This window comes from Poeciliopsis prolifica, unplaced genomic scaffold (genome assembly GCF_027474105.1).
Source record: "Poeciliopsis prolifica strain line A6 unplaced genomic scaffold, Auburn_PproV2 SCAFFOLD024, whole genome shotgun sequence".
Lineage (NCBI taxonomy): Eukaryota > Metazoa > Chordata > Actinopteri > Cyprinodontiformes > Poeciliidae > Poeciliopsis > Poeciliopsis prolifica.
This window is the reverse complement of record NW_026562399.1, coordinates 6,885,360-6,904,758: the sequence shown is the minus strand read 5'-3', so window position 1 is coordinate 6,904,758 and position 19,399 is coordinate 6,885,360. Positions and strand designations below refer to the sequence as shown.

At 41.8% G+C, this 19,399-nt stretch overlaps 2 protein-coding genes across 6 annotated transcripts; both read right to left on the bottom strand.

Moving 5' to 3' along the window:
• Window positions 1–804: 804 nt before the first annotated feature.
• Window positions 805–6,190, bottom strand: zgc:153990 (uncharacterized protein LOC768125 homolog). 4 transcript variants are annotated; one of them, XM_055046914.1, is made up of 5 exons: window positions 5,927–6,190; window positions 3,910–4,108; window positions 3,402–3,815; window positions 1,959–2,012; window positions 805–1,839 (listed from the first exon to the last, which is right to left on the bottom strand). In XM_055046914.1, the coding sequence occupies exons 2-5, from the start codon at window positions 4,034–4,036 to the stop codon at window positions 1,382–1,384; spliced, it is 1,053 nt and encodes a 350-aa protein (XP_054902889.1). In that variant the 5' UTR covers window positions 4,037–4,108; window positions 5,927–6,190; the 3' UTR covers window positions 805–1,381. The 4 variants fall into 4 exon arrangements, with proteins under 4 accessions (XP_054902889.1, XP_054902888.1, XP_054902890.1 ...); XM_055046913.1 differs by having other exon boundaries at window positions 3,910–4,105; window positions 5,927–6,189; XM_055046915.1 differs by lacking the exon at window positions 5,927–6,190 and adding an exon at window positions 4,836–5,310.
• Window positions 6,191–6,475: 285 nt separating this feature from the next.
• Window positions 6,476–11,113, bottom strand: capns1a (calpain, small subunit 1 a). 2 transcript variants are annotated; one of them, XM_055046867.1, is made up of 11 exons: window positions 10,997–11,113; window positions 10,290–10,339; window positions 10,177–10,213; window positions 9,744–9,836; window positions 9,609–9,666; window positions 9,375–9,439; window positions 9,162–9,230; window positions 8,780–8,858; window positions 8,245–8,361; window positions 8,108–8,166; window positions 6,476–8,034 (listed from the first exon to the last, which is right to left on the bottom strand). In XM_055046867.1, the coding sequence occupies exons 2-11, from the start codon at window positions 10,334–10,336 to the stop codon at window positions 8,008–8,010; spliced, it is 651 nt and encodes a 216-aa protein (XP_054902842.1). In that variant the 5' UTR covers window positions 10,337–10,339; window positions 10,997–11,113; the 3' UTR covers window positions 6,476–8,007. The 2 variants fall into 2 exon arrangements, with proteins under 2 accessions (XP_054902842.1, XP_054902843.1); XM_055046868.1 differs by having other exon boundaries at window positions 10,290–10,336.
• Window positions 11,114–19,399: the final 8,286 nt, after the last annotated feature.

Below are 19,399 nucleotides of genomic sequence, written 5' to 3'. Positions count from 1 at the left end.
ATTTTAACTTAAACAATTGATACATTTGATCGATACATTGATTATTCACAATGATAACACTATCAAACCTGATTTGAAGGTTAAATATAAGATTTGAAGGAACTGGCAAGCTTACTTAGCGTCATTGTTTAATTATTGTGTTATCATAGTTACAATATGATGCCCAAGCCCTACTCACACGGTCAGAATAAGTTTCCCTAAAGTTATTTTAGGATCCAAAAAATTGTGTTGCAGGCTTAAAATTACAGCAGTGAAAGTAGAACCGAGCTCACATTGTCTGCGGTGTGAATGCATAACGGTTTTCTACTTTAAACCACTCCATATCACATCTTTGTATGCAGTCCTGCGGTCTTTAACATCAGTCGAGCTTAATCACGTAACACATCCCAGACGCCCAGCACAAGCTTAAACAGGATCGTAATTCCTCCGCGATCTTTCCAACTTCAGCATCTCTGGTGAAAGAGAAACTAAATCTGCAAGAAGCAACAGATTCATGGCCTGACTTATCAAACCACATGAGGACTTTCATGCCAAGAAAGCTGAGCTGCAGCCCCCCCTACTGGCATATATGTGACATTATAGATCTGTTTGAAGGCCTACACGTTTCTAAATCTATTTAGTTCTTCTTCTTACTTCCATACTCATCCTCACTCTGTATTTCATGTCGCATTTTGATAGAGAATGATGTGAAAGTTTTGTGTTGTGGACGGTTTTATCTGAGTGCAGCAACAGAAAGTTTGTTTGAGATGTTCCTGTGTCAACACACCTGAAATGAACAAGAAGAAGAAAAAAAATCAAGCACGGTTCAGTTTTCTACATGTTGGGTTTATTTCATATTTAAAAGAACTCATCGGAACTTTTCAATTCAAGTGTTTGTGTAATATAAAAAAAAAACAGACAACCACAAACTCTTAACATATAATTCCAGCTTATTCAGCTCCAAGACATAAGGACCATATGATGGTCAGGTGCAGACGGCCACTCAACCATTACAGTACATGTGGTAATCTCCAGACACTGAGGCAAAGGAAGGTTACAGCAAAAACAGCACACAAAAAGACGAGAAGATTTTTCTTAAAAGTCCACCTTTTAAAAGTGTCTTTATTTATTTTTTTTAACCATTATCATGTTAAAGTAAAAGTTTCAAAAGAGAGGCTTAATTTAGAAAAACGAGGCAAGAGGAATCCCACCTTCAGTAGCAAATTAAAAAGAAAAACAAAACAACCCAAAAAACTCTATGGTCCTATTTCTGTTCGCACCAATAAAGTTTCAAAATAAAGTACAGTAAGCAGACCTGCCAACCAACAGAACTTCATGTTCCTGCACCTGAGGGCCAAGCACAAAGTCAGTGTCGGCGGCTCGCCGACCTCTCCGGGTTGTGTTATAAAGCCGGCCGTCCATTCAGTTTGTCATGCATGAGGGCGATGGCTCCGCCCGTGAAGTCTCTGAGCACCTGCACCGTCTCCCGCTGCAGCTGCAGCGACTCGCGCACAAACTCCTGCTGCGTCTCCGCCAGCTGCTGCACCGACTCGGCCAGCAGCTCCAGGGAGCGCGACACCGTCTCCAGCAGCATGTTGGTGGCGTGCTGCTCCTGCAGGCTCAGGGCGGCGGTCTGCAGCAGGCTGTCCCTGGAGTTGTGCGCTGCTGCGGGGAGCGCGGCCGCTGGCGACGAAGCCGGAGCCGGGGCCAGAGCTGGAGCGCTGGCAGACATCGGCGGCTGGACGTGTTTGTGGACGCCGTTGTTCACTTGGTGCACTTCGGCGGATTTTCCTGGCTGATTGGAGGGAAGCACGTCTTCTTTCTGGTCGTCATCCGAATCTCCGAATGGGGTTTCGGTATCTTGATTGCAAACGAAACAAAAAAAAAAGGGAAATGTTAGTCCTTTCATTAGCGGGAGATTATGAAACTGTATTTGAATGTTGTCTAAATGTTTAAGAGAAGAGAGAAATCCTAATCACCGTCTGTTGGGGGAATCTCATACTGCATATCATAAGCTGGCTGTGATGAGTCCCCTAGAAGGTTTAAAGCAGCTGTCATGCATTTTAAAACAAGCAGCTGAAAATCCAATAACAAGTCCCGTCTTCACAAAGAAGTAAAGTCATGGACAAGAGTTATGGCAGTCACTGTTGAAGGTTTTGTGCTGACAGCTTGCCTTAAAGGGGCAGCGTTATGCGTTCTCCAGACACACAGTGCGACTTTATAGCAGCACAACCAAGTAACTCCGCTATCTTCAGCTATTATAATATTGCTGCATCTCATGCACGGCTTTGAAGAAATTTTACTTCTCAATTTAATGCCTTGAAATTGGGCCTCTGTCTCTTTAAAAAACTCCCGCTCTTTCTGAAACTCCGGCGTCAGGACGTCATCGCAGCATCGCTCCTCTACCTTCACTGAGAGAATCCACAATAAACTATTGCTGAAACGATTAATTGTATTAACTTTATTGAAATAATCAACTAATTTGGTAATCAGATAAAAAACAAAGCCATTTGCTGAAAGAACAACACACCCAGAGTAGTAAATAAGCCAAAACTGTACAAATACATACATTTTGTATTTAAAATCATTTAAAAAAAGAGACCTTTCTGTAAATATATTCTATCCAGAACTCAGGTGGCAGTTTTAGCTTCAATCAATTCAAATTTTGCAAATAGAAAAAAAAAGAATCTACTTCTACTCCTAACTATTACTAATTAGTTGATAGGAAAAATAATCAACAGATCAGCACTACACTGTAAAGCAATTATGTGTTGTTGCATTTTTGGCAGTAAAATATTACTTTTCTTATTGAAAAAACAAATAAAATTACTTGTCTGATGTAAAGTGTGTTTTAATATATTTGGAAAGTTGCATTTTAAAAAGTGGCTAAAAGAAAAATCTGCAAAATGTGCAAATTTTTTTATCTGATTAGTCACTAGAGGAATGAATTACTAAAATAATCTCTAGTTAATGACATGGAGAACGAGAAACCAATAAACTCATCAGATTCCAAGTATCAAAATAACAAATATTGGTCACCATTAAACATAATAGAGAGATTTGCAAAGATTAGAATCAAATATGCATAAATTAATCATATTTTAATTGTTCACTGCTCTCGTAACTTTGATGTGTTGTTAAAAGTTTCTACTTTTTTTAAATGCTTTAATCGTTCCTCAGTTAGATCTGAGGAACTACATATTGTTAAAATTTGAGATTTTAAAATCTCAAATCTTTTTTGAGATTTTAAAAATTTCCTGAAAACCTCAAATCACAAAGCATTTGTGCGTCTGCCAAACCCTTCAGCTGTGACTTGAACGCTTTCTGATGAAGGTGACGTGAAAAAGTTTTGACTTTTCTTTTTTTTTCTCTCTCTGCTTAAATTTAATCTTTTCCAGATGAACTCCTGAGGTCGTTCATACCGTAGGAAGTTGGCGGCGGCATGGACGACGCGTCCCCCCCGCCGTTAGGAGAACTCTGCATTCCCATCATGTCCTCCTCTTCCATCTCCTCCTCTTCCTCGGGAACGTCGTCGTCGTCCCCCAGCGGGCCGCACTCTCCGGTGCTCTGGGCGTCTTCGTCCATCTCCAGTATCTGAAGGACTATCTTCTCCGTCTGAGTGAGGTCTCGGGAGAGACGCGAGTTGAGTCCCCTGTTGGGCACGGTCCCCGACCGCATGGCCGCCACTTTGCGTTTGGTGTCGCACTTCAGGTCGGACCATTTCTTGATGACCTCTATGACCTCCCGTTGGCACTCCCCAATGTCGTTGACGCGTGCCGTAATCTCCGCCCAGGTGCGCTTCTTTGAGTCGGTCGGTATTCCTCGGTTGAATTTGCCTTTGAAAAAAGAGAAAAAATAGCAACAGATTCGCGTGAGCTCGGAAGCCGTTTCAGAACCTAAAAACACGCCCTCGACACAACACGGACCTACCCACGACAACCGAGCGGTTCTTCCTCACTTCGTCCAGCAGGACGTGGACTTCGCTGAAAGAAAAACGAGCTTTTCTCTTCTTGAAGCGGACAGCGCTGTCGTGGTTGTAGTACACCGGAGAAGACATCCTGTCCACCCCGTCCTAATAACTCCAGCTGCTGCTTGGCCTATGTAAGGCTTCCCCAGCGGCTACAGTCTGCTGGACAGCCAAGGAGAAGAAAATGCCAATTTGTGATTTATATAAAATGACAAACCTTTCATGTGACATATTCTGAACAATTCACACTTAAAAACAAAAACTGTCAAAATCTGTCTCTGGGTTTGGATGCATAAAGCTTCGACTCATTGTGACAACGAAACATTTCGGTGTCCCATTATCTTCAGCATTCTAAGACACAGCTGAAAGTTTCTTACAAAAACTGACATCACCTTTGAACTGTTTGTAATTTCAATCCCTGCTCCAGCTGAACAAATCCCAGAGCATGATGCTGCCTACTAAGAGTTGTTTTTGTGCCACAGTTGCTCCAGTCTAGACGTGTGGTTACATACAGTGAGAGAAATCCCCCATACCTAAAAGCATCATTGTCCTGTTTATACTGTGGTAACAGAAGTACGGAAAACAAATAGGGCCAATAAAAGAAAATCAATTCTGACCAGAAAGCCATTTCTCCTCCTGCACAACTCAAATCTCTGTCACCGGTTGCTCCAAAGTGTCAATTTTCATCAGGATTAATATTATGAAGTTAAAGTCAGAATTATTTTCTTTCTTTTATTGACTTTTATTGTCTTCCATACAAATCCATTTCTAATGTTGCGTTCCAGTTGCATTTCAAAGTCAGAAAATTCAACTGTAACACCCTCTAAAGTTGAAAGACTTCCCACTGGGAAAGTGGGAGCAACTCAAACGTCAGTAAAACCACAAATACCACTTGTCAGTCCAGCTTCGCGTTTCAATATGGCCGCTCCTCGGATCCACAGAAGTGACAGGTGATGCGTTTACTACGGTGGGTCGCGTCTTGAAACGAGCGTTTCTCTCTTGTAAGAGTACGCATACGTGTAGGTCCTACAATGAACAACTACTTGTTTATTGAATAATGCTCGTAAGAGTTATTGCGAACGACGCACGGGCGTCGCCATGTCGGAATCCCGACTCTTTAACCGGGACGTTGTTACTTCGGGTGTGACGTCAAACCCCAGCTGCGAGAGTTCCGACTTCCGAGGGAACCGGAACGCAGCATTAAAGGGGAAAGTTCTCCTTTGTGAGCCTTTTGTAAACTACGCTCTTGACTAGTGAAAGGAGCGATTTGTAGTCTTCGGAGTCACCAGAATGGTGGCGGGAGGGTAACTCAAAGGCGAGCAGGCTAAAAAGGTGCTTCAACATGCCACAGTCAGGTTATAGAACATTTCCCAGGCAGACGTGTTTTTTTCCTCTTGCAGGCTGCATGTTACATTAAATGTCGTGTATCTAGAGACTATGTTTGTTTTTTTTGTGAAACAGCAAAGAAACGGCTTTGTGACTGGATTGAAGAGGCAGAAACGGTTGGCTGGTTTTCAGGGCAGCTTTATGGAGCAACCATCCTGCAGAGCTGCAGTCATGCGTGGATTGCACGGCAAAGAAGCCGACGACCGCTGAAATGCTCGGTGAAAAAGCAGACAGCTAACTAAATAAGCTCCCATGCATTAATGGACAGCACGAATAAACCACGGGGGTGTTGAACGTTGTCGTTAGCTCGGAACAATGGGCGGTGTGCTTTCCGTCCGGACCTCAGGTTGGTTTCAAGAAAACGTCTTTATTTTCCGTGATTAGAAGCGCCGAGGCTTACCGAGCAGCTTCCAAAACAAACAATAAACACATAGCAGGCGTTCGTTTTCTGTTGCACAACAACCCATGAAGCTAGCTCCCTGCACTGGAGGCTAGCTTCCTTACTTGACAGCTAATGACGTGGTTTCCGCACGCATCCGCAGTCTACGCGTCGTATTCTTATCGCAAGCACAACTAACTGAGCGGTGGACTTACCTTCAAGATAAAGAAGGCAGTTTATTGAGAAACGTGAGGAAAAAAAACTTCCTTTTCTGCTGGATAGGAAGTCAAGCTAGTCTGCGTGACACGAACGTTGTAGATTACTTCCGGTTAACATCAGCGGCTTCCAAAGTAAAGCTTTCTGAAATTCTAACATAACCCGACAATGTTCTATCATTCACTGTGACTTTGATTATGTATTGTTATTGTTTCTAATTGTGTCTTTTTGTCAAGTAAAATCTATTTTATCCACTGCTTTTGAGTGTTTTATTTTGAAGGAGCGCCCAGAATTCAACTGAGCTTCCTGTTGGCCATGGATACTCTGGGAGGGGGTTAATTAAAATTTGTAGTATAGTTGAAGTTTGTCGATGATTTGTTAATTTTATATAAACATCTAATTAAGAAAAAGCGTCAACTGCCCAGAATATTATAAACATTATATAAAGGCAAACAGAGTACCAATTCAATAATGCTTATTTTGAAATGTTATAATTCAATCTACAACACACTTAACCGCCATAAAGAAAGAAGACTATGGGACGCAAGTTTTATTCCAAACATGGCACAGGCATTTATTTGACATCAGCACATTCAGTAACAGTTAAATGAGTGGGATTCTAACCACATGGCAACAACCTTTTAGCATGCATTAGAGGCACATAATTGACTCGCATAATTCCTTGTGCTGACAAAACCTGGTGCACATTTGACTACAGTTGTAGTAATGTGTAAAGTGAGAGGAAGCAGAAAGGAAGTATGCCGTTAATGAGCCGTTTCAACCGAACTGACATTTAAACTCCTGCGTACCAAGGCATGCGATACTAGATTATCTCACTTTAGAGGAAAGTTTGAGGTCATCTTGACAGGGGCTGTGCAAAACAATTAGAATGTCACATTAAGAATGTGTTAGCTTTCACCAATTTCTTTTAGGTTCTGTATGTAAATTATGAAAAATGTTAAAACTGTCACCATGGCGTGACCGTGCATTATGAGAAAGATTGGTGGCCATGCTAGTTGACATAAGCTTTAAGAACAGCATGCGCTAGTTTGCAGCATAATGAGAGCGGTGATAGATGGCGCTAAGACTCTCCTCCTGGCTCTGATTGGTTTTTAGATTGTACTGGGAGCAGATAGAGGAGCTTGATTTTTTTTTTTCACAGATTGTCTCATTCCTTAGTGACATAAGAGGACAGTTGCAGCAGATATTTACAATAAAAAGTTGAACTGTTGGACTAAAAAACAGTCAATGGGTTGAGGGGTATTAAAGTAAGTTTGGCATAGATTAAAAGAGTTTAATTTCATCACCTCACTGTTGTCTAACTACAAACTGGTGGTTACTACACTTAAAGCCGGTTTCGCAAATGCAAAGTCGAAAAAATCTGACTACACCAGTGTTCTTAGAGACCTGCATGCTGTACACACCGACTTAGTAGTGGATGTTGTTAGCTATGGTGGCGAGGGTGAGGTTCAATAGAGCATTTTCAGGAATTTGTCAGGTCAAGGTTGCAGTATTCATTCAACCTCCCACACCCAGCAGGTCCAACAAAAAAAACAAAAGCGAAGCAGTAGTGGCAGCAGCAGACACGGGGTTGTCACTCAGGCTGAAACACGCCCAGAGAGCTCAAAGAAAAATCCAAACAGGTGAAACTTGTAGAAATAAGCAGGCAAAGCTGAACCAAGCAGTCACTTCACTTTGCTCACTTATTTTCACCAACAGCACCAGAGACGTGATAAAAAGCTTTTATGGATATAAAAAAGGAAATTTGATTGCAAGGAAAAAATAAAAAGTGCACAGTTATCTTGCAAAATGTACATTTTTCATAGCATGACTGCCAACCTTCTACCACACGTCTGACCGTCTCAGAACAATTCATTTTAGGTATGGAGACCTTTCTGCTCGCAGGTTTGACCTACATGCGTTACTCAGAGAAAAAGCTGCATGCATGCGCTCCTAACGTCTGAGGAACACAGGAAGCTGTGGGAACGTGTAGATAAAATATTTTTGGATTGCTTAGATAAAGAGTGGAGTCATTTCAGGAAAAACCAGTCGGGGAGGAAGAGGGCGGCATCACCAGGACTCAGGAGTACATGGTCAACTGAAGCCACTGCAATAACAAACATGTAATGAAGTCAATGAACTACAACACTTGAATCCACTGATATTTTTGATTCCATTACCTCTTGAACGTTCACTTTGATAGTCCCGTTTTTGTCTTTGTCCAGGGTTTGGAAGGCCCCTGCAGCAGAGCAAATAAAGCTTCAACATGACGACTCAAAGCCACTAACCCTCAGACGATCGGCTCCGATCCACTTACGACACATCGCATCCAGCCTCACGAGGCAGCCGATGTAGTTGTCAAAGTCCATGTTGCCGCTTTCGTCGCTATACCTGCGGATGATCATCTGGAACAGCTGGTCGTTGAGGGGGAACCCTGCAGGAGGAGACGCATAGATTAGACCAACGCACGGGAATTTCACATGAAGCCTCTGCTGTTCATTTGTTTTATATATTTCATGCATCAGCATTGGTGAGCAGCACTGCACAAGCATTATAGACAGTGCTGAGACCCTCCTCCTGGCTCTGATTGGTTGATTCTAGATAGCACTGGGAGAAAGCAGAGGATCTCCAACCACCATCAAATTTCTTTGAAACATGCGTTCAGCAACATATAAACCAAACTAAATTAACATTTTAAAATACGTCTTCATATTGTATTTATGAAAGTTATTTTTAAGTCTAAAAAGTGTCACACATTTATGCCCCAGGAAGGGACAAAAATAAAATCCCAACATGGAGGAAAGCAATAGGGCGTATGCATGTTTTCATGGACAGGGAAGGAGAATCCTCACCTGCAGCTCTGAACGCGTTCGGCAGCTCATCTGCACCGATGACACCCGAGTGGTCTGCGTCATACTGCTTGTACACGCCCTAAACGGGAACAACACAAATATTCAGAGCAGTTATGCCAGAGGGGTTCCCTGGTTAGTCGGCTCAACCTAGAAAGAGTAGAAAGACGTCTCGGAACCAAAACGGAATGAGACATGTCTGGCTTTAATCCAGACATGTCTAGGAAAAGCAGCCATCTGCTCTGGTAGCTGGGATCATCTCAGATCTGTATTCAAAACGAATTTAAATCAACGAGGACTTTGGCACGCCGTTCATTCAAATTAGCTGACACAGAGTGCATCTCTGCTGCATTCCTTTGTGTCCAACAAACTGTGCTGCACCTACCTGCCATTTCTTTATGTTGTTCCACAGGTGTTTGAATTCATGGAAGCCAAGTTTCCCGGTGCTGTCCGACTGAAAAGGTGTTAAGAAAATCAAGCAGAAAGTCCCAAAGTTCTCTAGCTTCAACCTTGCGACTTCTTATTAGTCCAAGTTGTATTTCTAGAAAACCAACTACATCCGTTAATATTTACAGATGACACGTGACAGAAAGGATACGTCCATGACAGCCACCATGCTCCTGCAGGATTCGATGCTGAAGCCATCCGTCTTCAGGTCTCCATCTGAAACAAGAGTAAATGATCGTTGGACAAAAATCTTTTAAGGGACGGATTCTCTGACGCACAAATGAACTGTTTAGACCATCGTTACAAGAGAGGTCTGGAGAGCCAAAGTGAACACAGAGAGAGAGAGATGAGAGCTTTGCATGCAACGAATGGGAGCGGCGCTTACGCTTTGAGATGATCCGGTTCAGGATGTTCATCAGCTCATTTGGGCTCACCTCCATGTCCTGCGAGAAACAGAAGCAGACGGTGTTGTCGAGGTGTAACAAAGAAAATAGAAAAGAAAGAAAGAAGAGACGCTCACGTCTCCAGCGAGCTGCTGGAAGACTCTGCGGAACTGTTTCTCCTCATCGTTTTCATGCTGCTCTGCGTACACGGCTGGCCGGCGCGGAGGTGGCTGTGGGACGGAGACACGGCGCAGGTTAGAAAAGCGCCAATCGGGCAGCCAGAAACAGACTCCCTTGATTGGCTCTGATCAGTGACCAGCAGGTCAAATGCTGAATAATTATCTTCTTCAGTTTGAGAGCTAAAACTCACAATTTTTATCAACATTGTGTAATTTGAGTAAAAAAAAAAAAAAAAAACTTAAAAAAATAAAATAAAATCACGCAAAGGTTTTGCACATTTTGATGCACAAACCTCTTATATTCATCTTTTATACATTAAAGTCCTTAAGCATGAGGAAACGCATGGAAATTGTTGGGTGCATCCCCAGCAGATGTGGATGATTCACTTACAGGATTTGAGGGCGCAAACTGCTCGGGGTCAATGTTGCTGCAAAAAGACCAGAGAAGAACATGACTGTCAGCACCGCAAACAGCTCTCAAGTCCACATCCTTCAGATTCTCACCTGACAACGTCAACGATGCCACCGACAACCTTTTTGAGAAAGAACATCTTCTGTCGACAATGAAACAAACACAGCAGATCAACTCAAGGCCTCGGTTGGGCTTGAAAACCAAGGAGTGAGTGAAGTAATCAATGATCGATTCATTAAAGCCCCCCCGCCCCGCCCCGCCCCACCCACAAAACCCCCAGCAAATCAACTCCTGTGCTTGTTTGGACATTTTCGCTGTACAGAATGCCAGCCGAACAGTAACCAGTTTGGGCTTCTTAGTCCTACCAGTTGGTCTTGTTAATCACAACCAGAATTTCCTCTGCCTTACTCAGAGCCAATTAGCCACAGACACGCCCCACGGCCCCCTTCAAACACTTCCTGTTATGGAAGCAACGCAGAGGGAGGGGGGAATGCAATCAAACAAGCCTCTTACACACACACAAGTTTAACATGTACACGGCGTTACGTTTTGTTTGGGCTAAAAGTTAAACATTGCCGGACTTGACGCTGCTTTTTAGCTGCAGCCAACTTCAAGGGGGTTTACGTAACCGTCTAAAGTCAAGGAAAAACAGTTGCAAATGAGAAGCCGTAAGTTTAAGACACGGCGTTCCGAGTCAAAGCAGCTAATTAAGTTTGGCTTCAGCTAAAACGCACCAACTCCGACAGCTAGCGGGAAGTTAGCAACCCCTCCTAGCGCTCCGCGTTTAAGTTGTAGTTACCGTGCGGCTGGAGAGGTTTACAAACGCGTCCTGTGTCCGAGCCTTTGCGTGACTTCCAGCAATGTCAGTAAGAACCAGGATCCGTGAACACGCCTTAACTGACGCAGCGAGGATGAGGATAAGGGAGGGGACAGGAAACGTTCCAAGCAACTTCCGCTTTCCTTCTTACAAAATAAAATGCAGCAGAGAGGGAATTGCCGTTACTCTTTTTATTTACTCTTAATATATTAGATTGGATTGAATCAGGGCCGGCCCCAGGCATGAGCAAACTAAGCAGACTCTTTGGGCCCCCAAGGGGCCCAACTCGGTCCCCCCCCCCACCTTTAATTTTTTATTCATATAATATCAAAAACACACAATTTCACCATGAAGTGATTTGTTTCTACAATAATGCATGTTTGATAATGTATGTATAGATCATTATTTTATGGACAAAAGAAAAAAAATGCTCTCGTCTTAATATTTTTAATTAATGTGTAAGAGCCAAATGACCTAAATGAGCATTATTTGTGGCACAGCTGTGACAGTTAATGGTGGGTGTGTCGTAAGTGGGCGTGACTGTCACTTAGTATGAATGAGAGCCGTACTGACGCGCTGGTCACTATGTAGAAGGAAACGGGTGCACCGGGTGGAGAGTCATAATTTCTGTTGACCGTGTTAAATATTGTTTATTGTTAGTATCATTATGATTTAGCCTGGTCAGCATGTGTCAGTTCTTAAGTATTTAAGCTGATATATAAAATAAATTGATGGTAACAACAACACAAAGGAGCCACTTGAAGTTATTAGAACACGCGTCATGACAGCAACAACCTACCCAGTTAACCCTGTGCGACCTTCTATATAATTGTTAGTTTCTACCGCACGATTATCGTCAACAGAAAATGACAATTGAATGAGCGGCTTATGGAAAGAAAGTTTGGATTCTTCGCTTCTGCTTGGAACAGTTTGGAACGGTAATGGCGCATGAAGCGCAGATCAGCGTCATCAATTAACTGAATGAGATTCCTTCATTGCAGCGCAATCAAGTCCGCTGGAACTGAGGTATGGACACATACACACACTGAGTATCGTTGTCTGAAGAAGAATTGTTAAAGACAAGCAACGAGAAATGGAGTCAACTGGATCTAAAACAAGTTCAGTTGTCAGCGGTAAAGATGAAAAAAGACCATCAAAATTAACTGTCAAAGCATTACAAAATAAAATTGAGAAACTTCAAAAGGATCTCAAGACAAAGGTTCATAAAATTAAAGGAGAAATAAACATTATAAAAGAACTTATGAGAAATGAAGGAAATCTTGAGAGTGTTCAGTCTCATTGTGATGATTTAAAACTATTGCTTGAAAATGCAAATCAGCTGTATGAGTCTGTTATTCCATTGTTTCCTGCTGAAGAACAAGAAAGACAAACACTTGGTTTTTAAGCCTGTGTAAATATAATTCTGTATTTGTACAAGAAGTTGAAAAGTGGCTCTCAGGTGCAGGAATCAACAATGCAGCTCAAATGGGTGGAGAAGCTGATTTCAATCAGGCTCAATTGTCCAGTTTTGAACCTTGTGTGAATAATGAGCTTAATGCACCTTTAGTTTCTCAGCATTTACAGTGTGTTGACAATGCTGATGATGTGGATGATATCAAGCCAAGTGACAGTGTTTCTAATGTTGATAGCAGAAAGTCTAGAGGAAGTCGTTCATCAAGAATTAAGTCCTCTCTGTCTTCTACAGCTTCAGCTCGTGTTAAAGCAGAAGCAGATATGGCTGCATTAAAGGCACGACACAAACTGTTGAAACAGAAACATGCTTTAGAGGAACAGGAGGAACAGCTAAGAAAAAAGAAAGAAGAACTGGATTTGGAGATTGAAATTGCAGCCTCAATGGCTAAAGTTAAAGTGTTCCAGGGCTCTGTCTGTTCTCAAGTATCTAGTGCTGCACAGAATAAGTCTGATGGCATGAATTCATATTTGGAGCATGAAAATAAAAGATCTCCAATGTTGAATGTTGATGCAGATACATTTGTACCTACAGCAGCTGGAACTGATTGTCATAATAAAGCTCCAGACTTTCAGTTATATTCTTATTTGGGTGCACGACCTAAAGACACAAAGGTTAAACAAATTTCAGACACATTGACTGACCAGGTGAAGATAAAAACAGCACCAGTTGAAGTTCCAACACAAGAAATGTTTCATCAAGTACAGTTACAACCATCACAATATAAAAATGTATTGCCAGTTGATGAAAATAAACAACTGTTAAGTGTTTTGGAGAGACAGAATGAAATTACAAGCTTGCTTGTAAATCAACAATCTTTATTTTTTCTGCCAAAACGGGACATACCAATATTTGATGGTGATCCACTCCAATTTAAGACATTCATGACAGCGTTTGAACACAGTATTGAAACAAAGGCGCACAGTGCCAAAGACTGTTTATACTTCTTGGAGCAGTATACCAGAGGTCAGCCTCATGACTTAGTAAGAAGCTGTGTTCATATGCCTGATGATTCTGGATATGCTAAAGCTAAAGCTTTGCTTCAAGAGCATTTCGGTTGTTCATTGAAGATAATTGCTGCATACATGAATAAGGTCTTATCATGGCCTGCTTTGCAAGCAGAGGATGCAAAGGCTTTACAAGCATTCAGCTTTCTGCTCAGGGAATGCTGCAATGTGATGGAAAACAATGGATGTATGCATGAGTTGGACGTTCCTGCTAATATGCAAACAATTATCAAAAAACTGCCCTTTAAACTGCGGGACAGATGGAGAAATGATGTGTGTGATTTACAGGAGAAGTTTAATAGAAGAGTAATTTTCAGTGACATTGTTCAGTTTGTAGAAAGGCAAGTGAAGATTGCCAGTGATCCACTTTTTGGTGATATTCAAGATTCTTTATCTCGACCAAAGAAGGATGTTGGAATCTATAAATCACAACAGCGATCAAAGATAAAAGGAAGTAGTTTCGCTACTATTGTTGGAGATATGCAGAAGAAAGCTGACCTTGAAGTAAAGAAAAGACAGGAGACAACTGTTAAAAGGAGTTGTTTGTTTTGTGAAGCTGGACATTCCTTGGACACATGCCCTCTACTGGAAAGGAGGACAAATGTGGAGAAATTGACATTTTTGAAAGAAAATGGGGTGTGTTTTGGCTGTTTATGCACTGGGCACATCAGCAAAGATTGTAAAAGGCGACACTACTGTAAAGTGTGTAGCTTAAGACATCCCACCATGTTACATGTCTTTTCTAAAGAAAAGGAAATTGTTCCAGTTCATAAGAAGAAGGAAGTGGAGACAACAAGTGGAAGTGCCTCCGTTTCTGCCCAATCCAGTGGTCTAACTGGGGCCGGTGATCTCAGTTGTACTCTCTCTATTTTACCAGTCAGAGTGAAGTCTACAAAAAGCCAAAAGACAATAATAACATATGCTTTTTTGGATCCTGGAAGCTCTGCATCATTCTGTACTGAAGAATTGATGAACAAATTATATGTCACTGGGAGACATACAAGCATCCTTTTACGAACAATGGGTCAAGAAAAGGTGGTTGAAAGCAACATTGTGTCAGATTTGGAGATTGCTGGGCTGAATGAAGACATCTTTTGTGAATTACCTGATTTATTCACACAGAGAAACATGCCTGTTCATTATAACAACATTCCTCACCAAGAAGACATCGAAAGATGGCCACATCTGAAAAATTTGAAGATCACTGAAATAAATTCAGGAGTTGATTTGCTCATTGGAACCAATGTGCCTAAAGTACTTGAGCCATGGGATGTCATTCGGAGTCAAAATGGAGGACCATATGCAGTTAAAACGATTCTTGGATGGACAGTAAATGGACCTCTCAGAGGAGACTGTGATGTTGACACAAGAGAGCTACAAACAACTGTTACTGTTAACAGGATTTCGGTGACAAGACTGGAGGACTTGTGGCAACAACAACTGAAGGTCGATTTTCCTGAATGTCCTCAAGATGAACAACCTGGATGGTCCAGAGAAGATATTCAGTTCATGGAGCGGGTTACAGAATCAATTGAGCTGAAAGATGGACGTTACACCATTGCTCTACCTCTGAGACAGAAAGATCTGAAAATGCCTAATAACAGGAAAATGGCAGAACAACGCATTTTGAATCTCAGAAGGAAGTTTACTAAAAACCATCAATTTCTTTCTGACTATACCAACTTCATGAATGATATAATTTCCAAGGGCTATGCTGAGAAAGTACCAGTTGAAAATCTTGAACGGTGTGATGAGAAGGTTTGGCATATACCACATCATGGAGTATATCATCCTCACAAGAAGAAGATAAGAGTTGTGTTTGATTGTGGTGCTACATTTGGAGGAACATCTTTAAACACTCAACTCTTACAAGGTCCAAACCTCACCAGTTCATTGGTTGGTGTCATCATCAGATTCAGAAAGGAACCTGTTGTTATAACAGCAGACATTGAGGCCATGTTTCATCAGGTCCGAGTACCACCATCTGACTCGGATCTGTTGAGATTTCTCTGGTGGCCGAATGGAGAGTATGAGCAGCAGCTGGTGGAATACCGAATGGTTGCACATCCTTTTGGAGCTACATCATCTCCAAACTGTGCATGTTTTGCATTGAGAAGGTGTGCAGAGGATAACATACAACTGTTTCCATCTAATGTTATAGATGCTGTGCTTCACAATTTTTATGTGGATGACTGTTTGGTTTCTGTGAGCACAGAAGAAGAAGCTGTGTCATTATATCAAGGACTTCGTGATTTGTGCAAGAAAGGTGGATTTCAACTTCTCAAATGGATAAGCAACCGACGCAGTGTTCTTACTGCAATACCACAGCATGAAAGATCCATTGAGGTGAAGAACCTGGATATGGAAAATGATGATCTACCTGTGGAACGTGTGTTGGGTGTACAGTGGTGTGTACAATCAGACCTGCTAAAATTCAAGATCATTCTCAAAAATAGACCTCTGACAAGACGAGGAATCTTGTCCATCATAAGTTCCATCTACGATCCTCTTGGCTTTTTGGCACCAGTTGTTTGGTCGCAAAGGGGATTTTACAAGACCTAAGCAGAAGACATGTTGGCTGGGATGATTCTTTGCCGCATGATGTGTTACAGAAGTGGAAAAACTGGTTGGAAGAACTTCATCAGCTTGAACAATTTGAAGTTAACAGATGTTTGAAACCACAGGACTTTGGACAAGCCACAAATTTGCAGCTTCATCATTTCAGTGATGCAAGTGAGAATGGATATGGAACAGTGAGCTACTTGTTGCAGTATAATGCTGATGGACAGGTGCATTGTGCATTTGTAATGGGTAAAGCTCGTGTAGCTCCACTGAAACCAATCACCATCCCTCGGATGGAGTTGACTGCTGCAGTGGTTGCCAGCCGTATGGATAAGCTGTTGAAGAAGGAGTTAAGAATGGAACTGAAAGACTCAGTGTTTTGGACTGATAGTACTTCAGTTTTGAAGTACATCAACAATGAAAGATTGAGGTTCAAGACCTTTGTGACAAATCGAGTTGGAGAGATACTCAATTTGTCAAATCCCTTGCAGTGGAGGTACGTTGCTACCAGTATGAACCCAGCAGATTTGGCATCCAGAGGAACAAGTGTGGAGTCTTTCCTCAAGACAAATACCTGGATGTCTGGACCAAAGTTTCTTCATAATCCTGAATGGAAATGGCCTACAAATCCTGAGTGCATAAGTCGTTTTGCTCAGGAGGATCCAGAAGACCAGAGGTCAAGACATTGGTTTCTGTTAATGCAACATGCCTTAATGAGCAAGTGGATCCAATTATGAATTTTATTCATACATTTTCCTCTTGGAACAAACTAAAAACAATGGTTGGGTGGCTACTCAGGTTCAAACAATTGCTTTCCAAACTGGCTAAAAAGAGAGCACAACTGAAGTTGGAACTTGCAGACTCCAATCTTGATGATGAAAATTTTCAAGAAAGGCTTACGAAAGAAATGAATGTCTACAAGAAAGATGTTGCATTGGGAGCCTTAACAGTAGAGGAGTTTGAGAAGCTGAGAGTGCCATCATTTGTTATTGTCAAAGACAGCGATATCCAGAAGAAATAACAAGTTTGCAAAAACATGAAAGTGAAGAAAACAAGTCAGCTCTACAAGCTTAATCCTATTCTTGAAAGTGGTGTATTGAGAGTTGGTGGAAGGCTAAGCAAAGCAGCTATGCCAGCTGAAGCCAAATATCCAGCCATATTGTCTAAAGATCTTCACATCTCTGAAATCTTACTGCGCCATATACATCATCAGACAGGCCATGGTGGACGTAATCATATGCTCGCTGAACTACGTCAAAAGTATTGGATCCCAGGTGCCAGTGTTGCAATCAGAAAGACTCTATCAAGGTGCATAACTTGTCGACGACTCCATGCCACACCAGGAATTCAAAGGATGGCAGACCTTCCACAGGAACGAGTGTATCCAGACAAACCCCCATTTACTTGTGTGGGTGTGGATTGTTTTGGTCCCTTTGAAATTAAGCGTGGCAGGAGCCTGTTAAAACGATATGGAGTCATTTTACGTGTATGGCAATAAGAGCGGTTCACCTTGAGATGTTGTCATCACTGGATACTGATTCTTTCATCAATGGTCTACGAAGATTTATTGCCAGACGTGGTCAAGTGTTGGAGCTGCGTTCAGACAATGGAACCAACTTTGTAGGAGCTGAACGGGAATTAAGGGAAGAAATTGAAAGATGGAATCAAACTCTGATCAGTAACACTCTCCTTCAGAAAGGAATAAAATGGTCTTTCAATCCTCCTACTGGCTCACACCATGGAGGTGCATGGGAAAGTCTTATTAAGTCTGTGCGAAAGGTGTTAAATTCTGTTTTAAGGACGCAGAGTCTTGATGAAGAAAGTCTTCATACAGTTTTCTGCGAAGTTGAGGCCATTATCAATAGTCGACCTATAACCAAAGCATCAACTGATGTTCAAGACCTGGAAGCACTAACTCCAAATCATCTTCTTCTTCTAAAGACTACACCTTCATTACCACCAGGAGTGTTTTCCAAGAATGATGTATACGCTCGACGAAGATGGAGACAGGTGCAATATATGGCGGATCTCTTCTGGAAAGTTGGTCAAAGGAGTACTTGCCTCAACTACAAGAGCGACAGAAGTGGCAAAGAACGAGACGGAACTTCATTCCTGGAGATGTTGTCCTCATCGTGGACGACTCTGCTCCACGCAACTCTTGGTTAATGGGAAGAGTGTGAACATTGTTCCTGATAAAGGAGGACTTGTGCGATCAGTTCGCATCAAGACTAAGACAAACTACCTGGAAAGACCCATTACCAAGTTGTGTCTGCTTCAGGAGGCGGAGATACCATGAACATTTTAATAACCTTTTCTCTCCCTTTTTAGGATTGTTAGTGACTTTCTTTCTAATCGATTGCTTACTCAAGAAGAATAGATTAGGATGAATTTGATATTGAGTAAATTTATGGTCATTTATTGCCGAGGCTTGGCTCTTATAATATTAATATGATGGATAATTATCTTTATAATAATTAGGGGCCGGTATGTAAGAGCCAAATGACCTAAATGAGCATTATTTGTGGCACAGCTGTGACAGTTAATGGTGGGTGTGTCGTAAGTGGGCGTGACTGTCACTTAGTATGAATGAGAGCCGTACTGACGCGCTGGTCACTATGTAGAAGGAAACGGGTGCACCGGGTGGAGAGTCATAATTTCTGTTGACCGTGTTAAATATTGTTTATTGTTAGTATCATTATGATTTAGCCTGGTCAGCATGTGTCAGTTCTTAAGTATTTAAGCTGATATATAAAATAAATTGATGTAACAACAACACAAAGGAGCCACTTGAAGTTATTAGAACACGCGTCATGACAGCAACAACCTACCCAGTTAACCCTGTGCGACCTTCTATATAATTGTTAGTTTCTACCGCACGATTATAATGTTTATATTGAATAATAAATAAATAAACATTCTTGCATCAGAAGACACAGTTTGAATTTCCCCCTTCGTCTTTCTCTCCTCTTTATTCCTGCTCCGGATTCGCAGCGCAACCTTTTCAGCTCACCTGAGGTTCATGGGTGCAGGTACCGTTTGAGCTTTTGTGACATCGACCAGCTCCCAGTTGTAAACCACCTGGTTGCCCTTGTGATGCATCAAAAGCCCAAAATCGAAAAAAAGTATCAGCAAAAATTCTTCAAGCTGCGCAGCATTCAAAACCAGAGAACGCTGATCCAACACAGTGATAGTTTTAGTCAGAAAGAGAGGAAAAAAAGGTTTTTAAAAAGAACAAAACAAATTGACATAGGTACTCTGCCATCTAGAAAAGCTCTTTTGTGTTTGTTCTTATTTTCTCTCTTTGCAGATTGTTTTCAGGTTTTTTTAAGACACCTCCTCAGTGCA